Source organism: Lithobates pipiens, unplaced genomic scaffold, assembly GCF_037356315.1.
Source record: "Lithobates pipiens isolate NorthernLeopardFrog02 unplaced genomic scaffold, aLitPip1_a1.2 Scaffold_25, whole genome shotgun sequence".
In the NCBI taxonomy this organism is placed as follows: domain Eukaryota; kingdom Metazoa; phylum Chordata; class Amphibia; order Anura; family Ranidae; genus Lithobates; species Lithobates pipiens.
In genome coordinates, this window is record NW_027507787.1 from 221,223,651 (window position 1) to 221,238,646 (window position 14,996).

Below are 14,996 nucleotides of genomic sequence, written 5' to 3' on the forward strand. Positions count from 1 at the left end.
TGGAGGTGCCGGAACTGCACCCCCCATGTTCCCGCTGAAAAAAAAGCCCTATCTGTACATGTAGTTTAGAGTCAATGGATGGCTTTGGCATGTATACACATCTTTTTTGGGGTATTAAGAGGCCAGACACAAATGCTTTGATTATCTTTGTGTGTGTGTGTATATATAATTAATATATAATTAATATATATATATATTTTTTTTTTATAGGTAACATGATTTGTCTGAGATTTTGTTTTTCCCCCTTTTTGAGCTCAGTCAGTGTTTGCATATGATATTATATTTATTTGTTATGTTTTTAAACATGTCAGCTGAAATGTTTTTGCATTTAGCACAGTCTGAAGCCGGTGGTTTTGAGTGTGCCTGATTGGGGCTTATTCCTCAAATAGCCTGCTCGGTGAATGTTGGCTTGCTTGTTCACAACAAAAGTATTGATTGTGAAACGCGTTAACTGCTTGTCCTGTTTATCTGATACACTTGTGACAATAGTAAATCAAGCAAGTTTTTTGGAAATCTCGGTGTGACAGTTTGTTTTTTATGCTTGAAATGGCTCATTTTCCACTGACTAGTTGCTATTGTATAGTTTTGGTAATCGACATCTGCTTTGGATGTATGTGGATTATACTGTATTTGCAAGTTGGGTAACTATACATCTTAAACACAATTCTTTCCATTCTAGGTGTGTACGTGTGGGACGTGGAAGGCCGGCGGTATTTTGACTTCCTGAGTGCGTACAGTGCTGTGAACCAGGGACACTGCCATCCTAAAATTGTCAACGCTTTGACTTCTCAAGCAGAGAAACTGACACTTACCTCTAGGGCTTTCTACAATGATGTGCTTGGGGAATATGAAGAGTATGTGACCAAATTATTCAACTACAACAAAGTTCTTCCCATGAACACAGGTATATGCCAGAATTTTGCAGAAGCCTGTTTTGTGTTAAGTGATTATAAAGCTTTTTTTTTTTTCTAAGTTGAGTTGTCTGCCCTACTGTTGTAAAGCGCTGTGCAAACTGTCGGCGCTCTATTAATCCTGAATAATCAAAAAAGCTGCAACAAATATGCTATACTTGCTCTGTACAGTGGTTTTACAGCGTAGCTCCAATCCTCAGCTTGCCCTTTCCCCGTACCGAGTGACCCACTCTTGCGGGCTCGATCCTGGGCCACACTGTCCACTGAGCCAATGCCTCCTGTTGCCGTCTGAGCCTGAGGGAGAGAGGCGTGGTTGCACTTGTGCACAACGCTGGATTAGGCAAGTATGGGGGGGGGGGGGGTACTGCGCACAGGTTTTTACCCTAAAGGGGTTGTAAATGCAGAAGTTTTTTATCATGCATTGCGATAAAGCCTATGTGCAGCAGCCCTCCTAATACTTACCGGAGCCACATCTCTATCCAGAGATGTCCATGAGTGCCTTGGCCATCTGTGACTCTTCCTCCTGATTGGCTGAGACATGGCAGTGGTGCCATTGGCTCCTGTTGCAGTCGGCCAATCAGGAGAGAGGGGGATGGGCTAAACTGGGGCTCTGTGTCCAAAAGGGCACACGGAGCTGCAGCTCGGGTACCCCCCATAGCAAGCTGCTTGCTGTGGGGGCACTCAACAGGAGGGAGGGACCTGAGAAGCGGAGGATCAGGGCTGCTCTGCAAAACCACTGCACAGGGTAGGTAAGTATAACATGTTTTTATAGAAAAAGAAAATGAGACTTGATCACTTTTAATGCAGAAAAATGCATGAAGGTAAACAACCTTCAGCCTTTAGAACTACTATCATGTGCATTAAACAGTTGCTTGGGCAATAGGCAGTCAATAATGGGCTTATGTCTTTATTGGTCAGAGCTTTGCAATTGCAGCAGGTTGAAGACAGAAGGGTGAAAGTTGGCAGATGTGAATGTATTAATTGTGACTACAGAGATTATAACAAAGCTTTGGTTTGTTTTAGGTGTTGAAGGTGGTGAAACTGCCTGCAAATTAGCCCGGAAATGGGCATACACTGTGAAAGGAGTTCCCAAGTACAAGGCTCAGATTATATTTGCAGGTAAGTTGCACACACTGGGACACGGGGGAGGGGTGTGGGGTGGTTCCCCCCCCCCCCCCCGTCGGAACACAATAGAAAAGCAGGGGAGATTTCTGTACTAATAATGGATTGAGCTTTTTTTTTATTTATTTTACCCGCTGAGTTGAACAAATATTGGTGTGTGGTAGGCTTTACACTGAATTATGCATACTTTCATGCAGACACCAAATGGGTGTTGTATTTGAAAATTAACTGCCATTTTATCTTGATTGAAAAAAAATGCAGTTTGTTTTAAACAGTTATGTTCTTTCTTTCAGCTGGCAACTTCTGGGGCAGGACCATGTCTGCTATATCTGCTTCCACAGACCCATCCAGCTATGAGGGTTTTGGACCATTTATGCCTGGGTTTAAAGTAATCCCATATAATGACCTCCCTGCCCTTGAGGTAAGCAACCGGTTATGTATTCTGCCTTTTCTTTTTTTCTGGGTTATAGTTACTTAAAATGTAACTAAAAGCAAAACTTTTTTACTTTTTTTAGGATATGCAGAGGGATTAGAACGCTTGTCAGGTTTTTACAGGTCTATGTTCCCGTTAAGGAGATTTACCCTTTATTTGCCATGTTTACCTTTATCATTGAAAGTGATCGATAAAGAAAACCCCCAGAAAAGTAATGGACAAATCTTCCAATGCTAGTTCTGGTGACAGGGGTCAAACGGATTGCATAGTTGCATAATTAGTAAGGTTGAATAAAGACACCAGTCCATCCAGTGCAACCTGAGTGAGTGTCTACAATTGTCCCTATCCCTGTACATTGCACACTCACAACAGTCCCTACCCTCAAGGAGCTCACAATCTAAGGTCCCCATTCTTATACTAGGGCCAGTTTTGGACAGAAGGCAATTAACCAACCTGCATGTCTTTGGAGTGTGGGAGTAAACCCACGCAGGCACAAGGCGAACATGCAAATTCCAGGCAGGTAGTGGTCGTGGTTGGGATTTGAACCAGCAACCCTTTTTTACTGCTAGGCGAGAGTGCTAACTACTACACCACTGTGCCGCCCCTTTGCAGGAATTTTCTCACTTCTGCAATGGGACTGGAAGTGACGTTAAAGAGGAAGTAAACACTGGTGGGTTTTACTTCCTCTTTATTTCCCTGCAAAGGTAAAGCATAATGGGCTACTATGCATCACATAGCAGCCCATCGTGTCCCTTACCTGACGCCGAAGCACATTGTCCCCATGAGCAGGGAGAGCGTCCATTTTCGCCCCTCTTCCTTCCGGGGCCATGAACTCCGGCTCTGTGAATAGCTGGAGTCGTGTGACGTTGCATGCGCGCAGGAACCGCCAGTCACGGCGTGACCCCTATTAGAAACGGCATAATGTGCCCTTTCTAAAGAGCACATGCACTGTAGTCATCAGTGCTCGTCTTTTTAGTAAATATCTCCTATGCCGTTGAGGTTTAGGAGATATTTCATGCACCTACAGGTAAGCCTTAATATAGGCTTACCTGTAGATAAAAGTGATTTAAAGCAGTTGTACACCCTGTACAATCTTATGGGACACAGATACCAAACTTCTTCCAAAATTAAGACGTTCTGCCTTTCGTTTTACTTTAACATGCCTTCTAAATGGTGGTCTTGGTCACACCACGTCATGCGCAAACGAATGCATGGTATGGTGGAATCTGATTTTGGATTTACTTAACGGCTAACTTCTTTCATGCATGGTTGAAACTCTAACTCGTCAGAACATGGCACTTAAAGTGGAACTACAGCCAACATTTTCTTGATTCTGGGAAAAGGTTAGAACCTCACATGTTAGTTTTGTGCTCTTATTGGAGAGTTGCTTTTCAGTTTCTGCCCCAGAGATGAAAATGGCCAGTGGGCATCCAACTTTGACAGCTGTAACTGGAATAGATGTCATCCTAGGAAGTTTTCTCCCTAGTAACAGAAGCCATCAAGAGTGAATCTCATAGATGGCAATAAGTTGAGGTTCTAACCCCTTGTGTAAATTTAACTTTGTTTACCAGCTTTTAGAAATGAAGGCAGTGAATTACTGAGGTTAATCATACCTCCCAACTTTTTGAAATGGGAATGAGGGACACCTATTGGCAAAAACATGCAGGCATAGGATGCACTCAAAGGAGAATTGCACAAAAAAAATTGGTTAAACCCCCAAGTGTTTTTTTTTTCCCCCCAATACTATTCCTTTTATATTGGCTTTTGGAATTTACAAATGCAGCAATTTAGAAATCAGATGAAAGGTTTAGTGCTGAGAAATACGTTTTTGATAAAAAGTACATTTTATATACAGCTATATCAATTGGACCAAAATGAGGGACGAGGAGGAATGAGGGACATTGCTTCAAATCAGGGACATTCCCTTGAAATCGGGGGACAGTTGGGAGCTATGGGTTAATCCCACTAAAAGTAACCACTGTTCAAGGGGCACTATTGAAATTTTAACCCATTGCCATGAGGGGGCTCTAAGAAACTGTTATATAAAAAAAAACAAGTTTGCACTGGAAGCCAGTTGAACTGCTTAAGAGCCTGAGCCCAAAACATGGTGGGCTATAAATAAGAGCTGGTGCCCTGCTCTTCTTGCAGTGTCCCATTTGTCAGAAGGATTTTGTCTTCTTTGCTTTTTGCAGTCCCTCATCAGCTCTTTAAATTCCATACAAACTTGTTAAAGCTATGGTGTTATGTCACTGGAGTAAAGTATGATACCATAATGTAAATGATGCAGGATTGTGGTCCTTGTGCATATCAGATGCCCCAACTGTCTTTTTTTTTTTTTTTTTTTGGTCTCCTAGGAGTCTTTTATGCACTTGTAATGTGCATGTTATATAAACTCAGTGATGCATTGCCTCACAGAAAGGGCTTTGCGTTCTGTTGCTGCTGCTTATTTGTTCCCTCCTGATGCGAGAAAGTAGAATTTAGGCTGAATTCACCAACCAAATCCCAGGATAAAGAGGATTATTTTCAGCTGTGTTCAATGTGACTTAATTTAGTCATGTGTCAAAAAAAAAATCCCAGTATTAAAGCTTTGTGAATTGGGCCTTTATGTGCTGCTTCTGGTTTCTACATGGTTGTAATAGTGACCCAAACATGTGATTGGACAGCAGGGGAGCGGCAGCACTCCAAATTCTCTACATTCCTCCTGTCAGAATACTCTGTGTTAGACGTGCAGCTCTGAAGAGCTTTAGTTTGGTAAAGAGTTCTCATCAACAGGAGCCTTGTATTAATGCCTTAGTGCTGATGCTGGCTGCATATAATATGTAGCGGTACCCTCGTAAGGGCTGCAGATTTGGTTACTTGGCAATCAGCCAATCACCCTGCTGCCAGACTCCCCACGATCAGTTAAGACAATGACTGGTCATTTACACGGTTTTGTTAGGTTTATTGCAGGATACAATGTGGGTGGAACAAGGGGTGATATGAGATGCCCATAGCATTTGGTGTATTGCCAGGGCCGTTTTTAAGGCAGGGCAAAAGGGCCCTGCCTCATACATGCCAACTATCCCAGTTTAAATTCCCTTATCCCTTGAGGTTTTAGTCCTGTGTCCCAATATCTGTGTGAAGTGCTACTGATGCTGCCCAGCTCTATTGTGTACAGATGACTTGCCTTCAGACCCCGTGTTTACATGTAAATTACAGGCATTGATATGTAAATGGAGGCAGCCAGGGGCATTGATATGTATATCGTGTCCCCCCCGAGGTCATATCCACAGTAATCTCTAGCAACCAATCAACAAGCAGAAATCATGCGCTGTAACCTAGCAACTAATCAGTGAGCCATAATATGTGCTGTAACCTCTAGAAACCAGTCAGTGAGCGGTAATGATACTGTAAGATCTGGCAACCAATTGCAATAGCTGCCTGATCTGGTTCAGTAAACTGATTTTGAGTCTGGCTGCTATTTATTGTATGTTAGAGCAGGTGGAGTAAAAACCGCATGGGGGGGCCCAAGAAAAGTGTTTGTTTTTTTTTTGTTTTTTTTTTGTTTTTTGCCCATGGTCCAATCAGTATTAGATGGCCCTGTGTATTGCACCACGATACTGAATAGCCTTGGCTCAAATTGGTGCACACATAGTATTCAGTCTTTCTTCTGCCATACTCTTGAGACCCTACTTCACTTCCAATTTTGACAGTGAAGAATCACTCTGAATAATTCCACCTTTGCAGGCTATGACTTTCTGAGAATCAAAGATCCAGAGGCCTAACACAACCTCTCCCCGATGGATCAATGCGTTAGACAGCCACACAGTTTTTGGAAGCCATTACCAATGTGCTAATCAGACCAGGGATAACACGGCATCTCCCCCAATGGACTGACCCATGGTAATAGGCGGACTACTGTTCCCAGCCAGTCATTTACTGTCAATGCTGTGTTCCTTGGCCACAGCATTCTGCACTACTCTTGGTAACTCTACTTGTTCTGTTCACACTGACCTTTGACTACTTGGCCCTTCTGTGTCCCTGGTCACAGAATGCTGATCTACTCTCTTCCACTTTACTGATAATTCTTCTGTATTGATCTTGTCCAGCATTCAAATCATATATTCTCTGGTTACAGCAGCTTGATGCCTTTTCAAAGACAAAAATCTTTATCTAGAGCTCCCTCCTAGCGGTTCCTCCATCCCTTTCCGCCTCGCTTGGCGCAACCCATAAGTGGGGAGGCCCGTAACAGCACCTCAATACTCCATGCTGTCTTCTCTGGCACTTCAGACTCCTCCCTGGCAGCATGTGACCCTTGCTTATATGGGAGGCCTGCCAATACTGAAAGATAATTGGTCAGGGCTCCTCACATGAGCTGCCTGCCACTCAGACTTCAGGTCCAACCCCTATTCCAGAACCATCTTTCTGAAAGCAAGGGTGACATGTCTGTCTCTGACACCCACTACTACACTATACACTCTAGTTCCAAAATAAAAACACAGGCCCAGCAGGCAGCATAAGCCTGCCTAAATTTATCTGCACATATCCTGAACTGGGAAAAAATCCTAGTCTAGCATCTACCCTTGGGTAGAGTGTGCTACAAATGCAATGATTTACTTTTAATATATCACTGGATTAGGTGGAGGTTAAGACATGTGCATGACAAAGTTTTGTTTTGATTCCTTAATCTTGTTCGGTATTCGGAATGTTTGAATTTTCTTAGCATTTACTAAGACTAAAGTGTCCGATGTGTTTGCCATAATGTCGCAATCCCGATTTAAAAATCGCAGATCGCCTCCATTACTAATTAAAAAAATTTTTTTTTATAAAAATGCTGTAAAACAATCCCCTATTTCAGGGATATGCAGTTAGCGGACCTCCAGCTGTTGCAGAAAAACAATTCCCATGAGGCACAGCAAGACTCTGACAGCCACAAGCATGACACTCAGAGGCATGATGGGTATTGTAGTTTTGCAACAGCTGGAGGTCTGCTAATTGCATATCCCTGCCCTATTTTGTAGGCGCTATAACTTTTGTGCAAACAACTTTTTTTTTTACCAAAAATATGCAGCATACATATCGGCCTAAACCTGAGGGATATAGATATAGATATATTGTGTATGTATGTTTCTGGGGGGTATTGTAGCAAAAGGTAAATGCTTTTGTTTGTTTTTTTAAAATTGTTTATAGTGCAAAAAATAAACTGCAGAGGTGATCAAATACCACCAAAAGAGCTCTATTTTTGGGAAAAAGAGGATGTCGGTGTTTGGGTGCACCGCTGCATGACTGCACAATTGTCAGTTAAAACGGCGTTGTGCTGAATCGCAAAAAGTGCTCTGGTCAGGAATGGGGCTTAAATCTTCTGGGGCTGAAGCGGTTAAATCAGTTTGGCTTAACAGTATGATTTCGAAATGGTACTCTAATAACACAATCCTGTTTTTGATTTCAGCATTAGGTGTAGTTAGAATTCAACTGGAGTTCAATGTAAAATTCCATTTTAATTTCAGAAATTCGGATGAATTTTGTTACGTTATTTGGAGCATTCGGTAAAATTTGTTGTAATTCTGATAGATCCGAATATCCAAATAACAAAACATTTATTCAAAACAAGCCGCACGTGTCTAGTGGAGCTGTTCATCTGTCTAGCATTTTGCTGTATTAGAACTCTACTTATGTCAGAAATGGGGTGTATGGCCTTGTTATATCAGTTCATTATTTATAAGGTTATATTTTTTGCCTCTAGCGAGCTCTGCAGGACCCTAATGTGGCAGCTTTTATGGTTGAGCCTATCCAAGGTGAAGCTGGTGTCATTGTTCCTGATGATGGTTACCTGACCGGCGTGAGACGGCTGTGTACAGCACATAATGTAAGTGGATGCCAACCTGTGGGTGAAGGTTCTCGGATTTGCTGTTAAATGTGATTTATACCTCATTTTTCTCCTTCAGGTTCTGTTCATTGCTGATGAGGTACAGACTGGATTGGCCAGAACTGGGAAGATGCTTGCTGTAGACCATGAGAATGTTCGACCAGATATTGTGATCCTTGGAAAAGCCTTGTCAGGAGGACTGTATCCGGTAGGTATTTGTTTACTTTATGCAGTATAGAAGTGTCCTATAAAAATAGGAATACTCAATTTAATCTTTTGAAGAATTAAAATGCTTGACTGACTGCTACTTAGAATCTTTTTTGGTGGTTTTTACCAGCTTCTGAAACAAAGATCATCCACATTAAATTTTAAGGCTACTAAATTTGCCTCTTTGGGCTCCATACATGGTGACTTCAGTCTCCCCTCAATCCAAAACTGAACATTGAGTTCCCCAAGCCCTGTGAAGGGCATCAACTCGAAGCCAGACCATGTCTTGGGAGAGAGCCAAGTTGGCCCTGAAGATCCTATTCACTTCTGAATTCAGTAATGCTATCCTTTCTGTATACCAGTCCTAAAAGGAGTACCAAAGTACCCCTGAAACACATTTTGGCCTGCTAATGATTTTTACATTTTTGACTACATCTCAAGTCGCTTACATTCTGATTGCACAATTTTGACTCTCGTTCTTGACGCTCAATGCAAGGCTAACCTTGCCCTTGCAAGGTTGTATCCATGTGAGAGACCTTAACTCATATGAACATCTATCTCAGTGATGGCAAACCTTGACACTCCAGATGCTTTGCAACTACATTTCCCATGATGCTCAGCTACACTGCAGAGCGCATGAGCATCATGGGAAATGTAGTTCCAAAACATCTGGAGTGCCAAGGTTCGCCATCACTGATCTATCTATATTTTACAGTGTTTCAAGGAACCTTAGAACATCCCAAGTAAGCACCACCAGGTCGCCTTTTTTTGCTAGCATCATTTTTTGATCTGTGTTTGAATTGGGCATTGTAGATATTCACTGGGGGCATGATAGGGGTTGACTTTTGTAGATATTGTGTAGTGACTTCACTAAGTGCATACTGAATAATCCATGTTGGTAGGGTTTTTTTTTTTTTTTTTCTCTAATGCAAACTTGCTTTTGTACAAAAATGGTTGATCAGATTGGACATGCTGCAGCAAGCAGCCATCTGGGTAAGTTAGACTGAGCAAGCAATCAGGGCCCACATTCCAAAATGGTTGAGCTCCTTTAAAAATGTGACTGTCAATTGACATTAACTCAATGTTTTGTGCATCATTTTCCTTGGTCCTGAAGTAGATTTCGCTGTATATGAATGTGTGTATAATTTGCAGTCATTGTATTCAGATTGGTGCTATTATTTTCTTATCAGGTCTCTGCTGCTCTTTGTGATGATGAGGTTATGCTCACAATCAAGCCAGGAGAGCATGGCTCTACCTATGGGGGCAATCCATTAGCTTGCCGGGTGGCAATGGCTGCTCTAGAGGCAAGTACTGAACCTATACTTGCTGCATTGGAACTTTATTTGGAACTGTAGACTTCAAATGTTACTGTCAGTGGTCGCCAAAGTGGGAGATCTTACAATGCTTCTTGTTTCACAGGTGATAGAGGAGGAGAAGTTGTCGGAGAATGCCAAATTGATGGGAGAGCTGCTGAGAGCAGAGCTTATGAAGGCACCATCAGACATAGTGACAGCTGTCAGAGGAAAGGGCCTACTTAATGCCATTGTCATAAAACAAACTAAAGGTAAGTGTAGTCCATATTGCCATACTACCCATAAAGAGATGTAGTCCCTTACTAGCATTTTGAATCTCCATACTGATGCTATAATTGGTTGCCTTGCAGTGGTGGCCCATCCATTAGGGGAGCCTGAGCACGGCCGCCACCCCCTCCATCTAGCAATGCTCTATCGCTGCTATCTCCTATTCAAGCATCCATCCCCTTTCAGGACGCTGGGTGCCTAAACTATAGCAGAGGGGTTTTTTTTTTGCACCGCACCTGATTAGCGCCAGAGGTGCTAATAGGCTTCAAAATAGGATGGGCTCGTGGTGCAGAGCATTGCGTTATGAGCCCACCCAGGTGTTACAGCAGCAAATTTGCTGTTGCGACACTAATCCTCCCCTGACAATTCGGGAGCGGGTCTGATACCTGTCACCAAATTCGCTGCAATGACAGACAATCCTATTGAATGCCTTGGTGGAGGGAGAAAACACAGGAGCTGCAACCCAATGCCTCTCACCTAGATGAGGTAAGTAGACCGTCAGAAAGCAGGTGGGAGGGGGCTTGTTTTAGGCCCCCCAAACAAAAAACGCAAGCTGCCGATGCTGCCTTGTTTCTTAAGCCACCATATAATTTTGTTCATGGGTGTATACTAAGCTGGTAACCTGAGCATAGTATAATCCGTAATACTATTTTGTTTTATCCCCATATACCTATAGAAAGTATTTATTGTAAAATTGGTTTGTAACACTTTCATTATGTGCACCGAAAAAAGTTCAATGTTGAACAAAAAGTACTGGTCAAACAGACAACCTGGGCAGGAGCCTAGTGGCCCAATAGCTTTCCAAGGGGCCTAGATACACCCTTTATTTTATTTTTTCTGCAGTAAACCAGGAGTTTAAAGGAAAGTCCACCTTTTGCAAAAGTGCATTTTTTTTTTTTTTTTTTTCAAAGGAGCCCACAAAGCATCACGACCATTATCAATACCTCGCTGGTACAATGCCAGGCTCCGGCAAACTCTTCCTCCAGCTCTGTTAATGTGGTCAAGGATACTTTGGAAGCTGGAAAACACCTCAAAGTGGCACAGTTCCTGGTACTATTGACCCAGGTTTTAGCTTGATAGCTTTCGGTATAGATCAGTGTCACTAGCCATATCGCCTGCCACCAGATGCCATCAGGTGTCCCTAGTGGAGTCCGTCCTTACATTGGGTTCCCCCAGCGGAGTCCCTCTTTTTTTTTTTGCAAATCTGTTTATTGGAATTTAGACAGTGAACAAGCAACCAAAAGCAAAACAAAACAGACAAAAACAAAAACACATACATTGGTCACGATTAGTGTTACAGGCGTGACGTGTAAAGAGTTGCAATATAAGACAGTGCGTTACATACAAAACATGTCGGAGAATTCAAGGCATCTCACCGGCCACAGAGAGCAGTCTCCCTGTGCAAAAGGACGACTCGGGACTAAACCACGCTACTCAGATATATAACATTTCCACTGGTGCATATTCCTATTTATTAACAAACGAAAATGTGTTAAGTAGGCTGTGGGTCTGAGGCCGTGGAGGCATCCGCCAGCCAGCTGGACCAGACCTTGTTATATTTTTGCGGGCAACCTCTATTAACATAGCAGTCCTTGTAGAGAGGCAGGCTTTCGTTCACCAATTTTTTCCACAGGGAGAGAGGGGGAGGAGTGGGCTTACGCCAGCTGAGCGCAATGGCCTTGCGGGCATAGAAGAGAAGTAGCCCAGCTAGGGTGCGCCGCGCCACAGTGGGAATTAGATGCTCTAGCAGGCCCAGTATGCAAGTTTCTATAGAGAGTGGGAGCGATATGGAGGTGACCTGTGTAATGACCCCTAGTATCTCCTTCCAATAGTCAACAATGGCTGGGCAGGTCCAAAAAATATGAATGAAGTCCCCCGGTATTGTCCCACAACGCCAACATCCCGGGGGGGAGGCGGGGTTCATTTTGTGCAGTCTGTATGGGGTGAAATATGCTCGGTGGGCCATCTTAAACTGTATCAGCCGATCTCTCAGGGAGACCAGGGATCTGAAGGGGAAGTCCCACATGTCATCCCAATCATCGTTATCAAAGGTGGGAATGTCTTGCACCCACTTATCTCTAAGTTTCCCCAAAGTAGGGAGGGAGGTCATTATCAAATGGGAGTAAAGTGTTGAGGTGGGCTTAGTGTCACAGCTGGACTTGAGGAGGCCCTCCAGTGCGGAAGCGGAGTCCCTCTTTAAATGCAGCCTGTGTCCCACCAAATTGCAGCAGCCTGTGTCCCACCAAATCAGCAGATAAAGATATTCCAAACACCTGGTTTCAGCACTTCAATCATCCCGGCACCATGGTTGTTATGGTGTCAGGATGATTGAAGCTCATTATTTCTATTATAACATTTTAATATAAAATGAAATCATTCAACTCACCATAATGCAGAATCAGTGGTTAAGAGTAGTGCTCTGCAGATTTAAGAGGTTGTGTGATGCCACGTGATCTTGCTGTATGATACAGGTCATTTTTACTTCCACACGTAGAGCACTGACAACTCAACTTATTGCATTATTTTTTTAGACTACGATGCCTGGAAGGTGTGTCTCCGACTCCGTGATAATGGACTCTTGGCCAAACCCACACATGGGGATATCATCAGATTCGCACCCCCGCTGACCATCAACGCAGAGGAGATTCAGGAGTGCACTGAAATTATCCACAAGACATTGCTTTCATTTTGATCTGTCTCTATGGAGGCATAAAAATGTCATTCTTCTTTGGCTCACGAACTGGAAACTGGCCCTATGGACACTGCTCTCTATTGATCCCACAGGCAGTGATCTGGTAATCACTCCTGTACACAGGTGGTCAATAGACTGAAGGCTTAAAGGACTCGATTACCAGTGGTTCTGCTGCTGGAAGTGTACTGTATATGGAAGATGCATGTATGCTATATAGTACAATGTGCTTTATGTAATGTAGTATTTTATATAAGTAACAGTTATTTAATATTTCTAGAGATTAGTTTGCTCTATGTAAAATGTGAGTAAACGTGGCTTATTCTTGAGTGGGTTTCTTTTTTCCTTCATCATTTAATTAAAAAATAAAAATAAAAAATGTATCAAGGGTTTGACTGTACAAAAGTTAAAGGCCAACTGAGCCCCAGAAAATCTATGGAAACACAAATCTGAAAAGTCCCTGGTCCTTTCCATAAAATGCACAGATGTGAACGGGACCCATAGGAAACATGTTAAATGGACTGTAGTGTTTCTGAACTTAAAACGCACTAAAAATGTATAGTTGTACTGTGTTTAATTGGAAAGACCCAGTCTAATTTGTGTATGAGAGCAGGTGGTGCTGTCAAGAAGGGTAGAGGAGAAAGCATCAGGGAGGCTAAGCCTTAGCTGGAACAACCCAAAAAGTACACCCTGTTGTGTGACATTGGTGAAACCAGTCAGGGACCAGCACTGCTGGAACAGAGTGACGCCCCTAGCTGCCAGGGGAAGAACTCCTCCAGTGAGTGGGGGAGAAACCAAGATTTTGTATTTTCTTTAAATTGGAGGGGAGTGTAAATCCCCCCCCCCCCCTTACATTGGTGGGCAGTGTAGAAATCCAGCTTGGTTGTTAATGTAAATTCTTCATTACATTGTATACATTTCCCTTTACATTGGTCGGTACAAAGCTCCTCAACCATGGTTGTCAGCGTAAATTTCCCCTTACATGGAGGTCATTGTATACTACCCCTTACACTGGTGGTTGGTGTAAATGCTCCTATTATATTGGTGTCGGTGTAGAAATCCCTCTTTATGTTGAAGTAAAATTCCCAGTTACATGGTGGTCAGTATAAATTCCCCATTACATTGGTGGCCAGTGTAGAATCCCCACTATATAATTGTCAAATTTTTTCAGCTTTGCTCTACTAATTAATCCCATCCCCTTACCACTGATCCAATTGACCCCTCCCCCCCAACATTGCCACTGATTAGATCCCCCCCCCAGCATTGCCACTGATCCCAGAAGTCTTAGAATCCCTCTGCGTCTATTGATGGGTCCCCTCACCTCCCCAGTCCATGGTGTGCAGGCACTGAGGAGATGTACTGTAACCTTTAGCAACTAATCGGTGAGCAGTAATGTGAACTAACCTCTAGCAACCAATCGGCAAACACAAGTCATGTGCTGTAACCTCTAGAAAATAAGTGAGGCATAATGTGTACTGTAACCTCTAGCAACCAGTCAGTGAGTGGTAATGATACACTGTAACCTCTGGCAACCAATAGCTGCCTGATCTGATTCAGTAAACTTGTTACTGTAAAATGGTAAACTTGCTGCCCACCCACCACCAAATGATGGTGGGGCGGCTCTCGTTCTCTGACAGCATCCCAGAACGACCGCTCTTGTGCACACAGTGTTGCTAGGACACGGTGCAACCCCATTTCTATAAAGAGCCGCGGCTCTTTAATCGTGTGATTGGCTGTGTCCAATCACAGCCGGTCAAATGTAAACATAGATGCTGGTAATCTGTGCTCCTTGCCTCGCACTAACTGAGTGTGGCGAGGAGAGCCAATTGGCTGCATTTGCTCACAAGAGACATCTACACATGTAATCGGGGCACTGATCATAAGTGCCCTGATTACAATAGACACCAGTGCCCATTAGTGATGCCAGTCCGTGCTGGCTATCAGTGCGGCATATTAGTGCCATCTCATCAATGCCCACCAGTTCAGTCCGTCTCATCAGCGCACATCAGTGAAGGAGAAAAATGACAATTACAAAACTTACTGACAGAAACTAAGTTAAACTTTTTTTTTTTTTACATTTTCTGTTTTTTTTTGTTTTTATAAAAAAAAGCAGTGATTAAATGCCATCAAAAGAGCGCTATTTGTGTAAAGAAAATTATAACAAATTAATCTGAGAACAGTGTACGTGCAATTGTCATTAAAGATGTGA

General features: G+C 43.0%; 1 protein-coding gene across 1 annotated transcript in view; it reads left to right on the forward strand.

The window, feature by feature from the left end:
* The window catches only part of OAT (ornithine aminotransferase), a 40,574-nt gene extending 27,458 nt beyond the window's left edge, over nt 1-13,116 (forward strand). The window contains exons 3-10 of the mRNA XM_077455571.1: nt 680-904; nt 1,935-2,030; nt 2,327-2,454; nt 8,189-8,311; nt 8,391-8,519; nt 9,709-9,822; nt 9,938-10,082; nt 12,630-13,116. Of these exons, the coding sequence (XP_077311697.1) occupies nt 680-904; nt 1,935-2,030; nt 2,327-2,454; nt 8,189-8,311; nt 8,391-8,519; nt 9,709-9,822; nt 9,938-10,082; nt 12,630-12,790 (1,121 nt within the window). The 3' untranslated portion in view covers nt 12,791-13,116. The remainder of the gene's footprint in view (nt 1-679; nt 905-1,934; nt 2,031-2,326; nt 2,455-8,188; nt 8,312-8,390; nt 8,520-9,708; nt 9,823-9,937; nt 10,083-12,629) is intronic.
* The last annotated feature ends 1,880 nt before the right edge of the window (nt 13,117-14,996 follow it).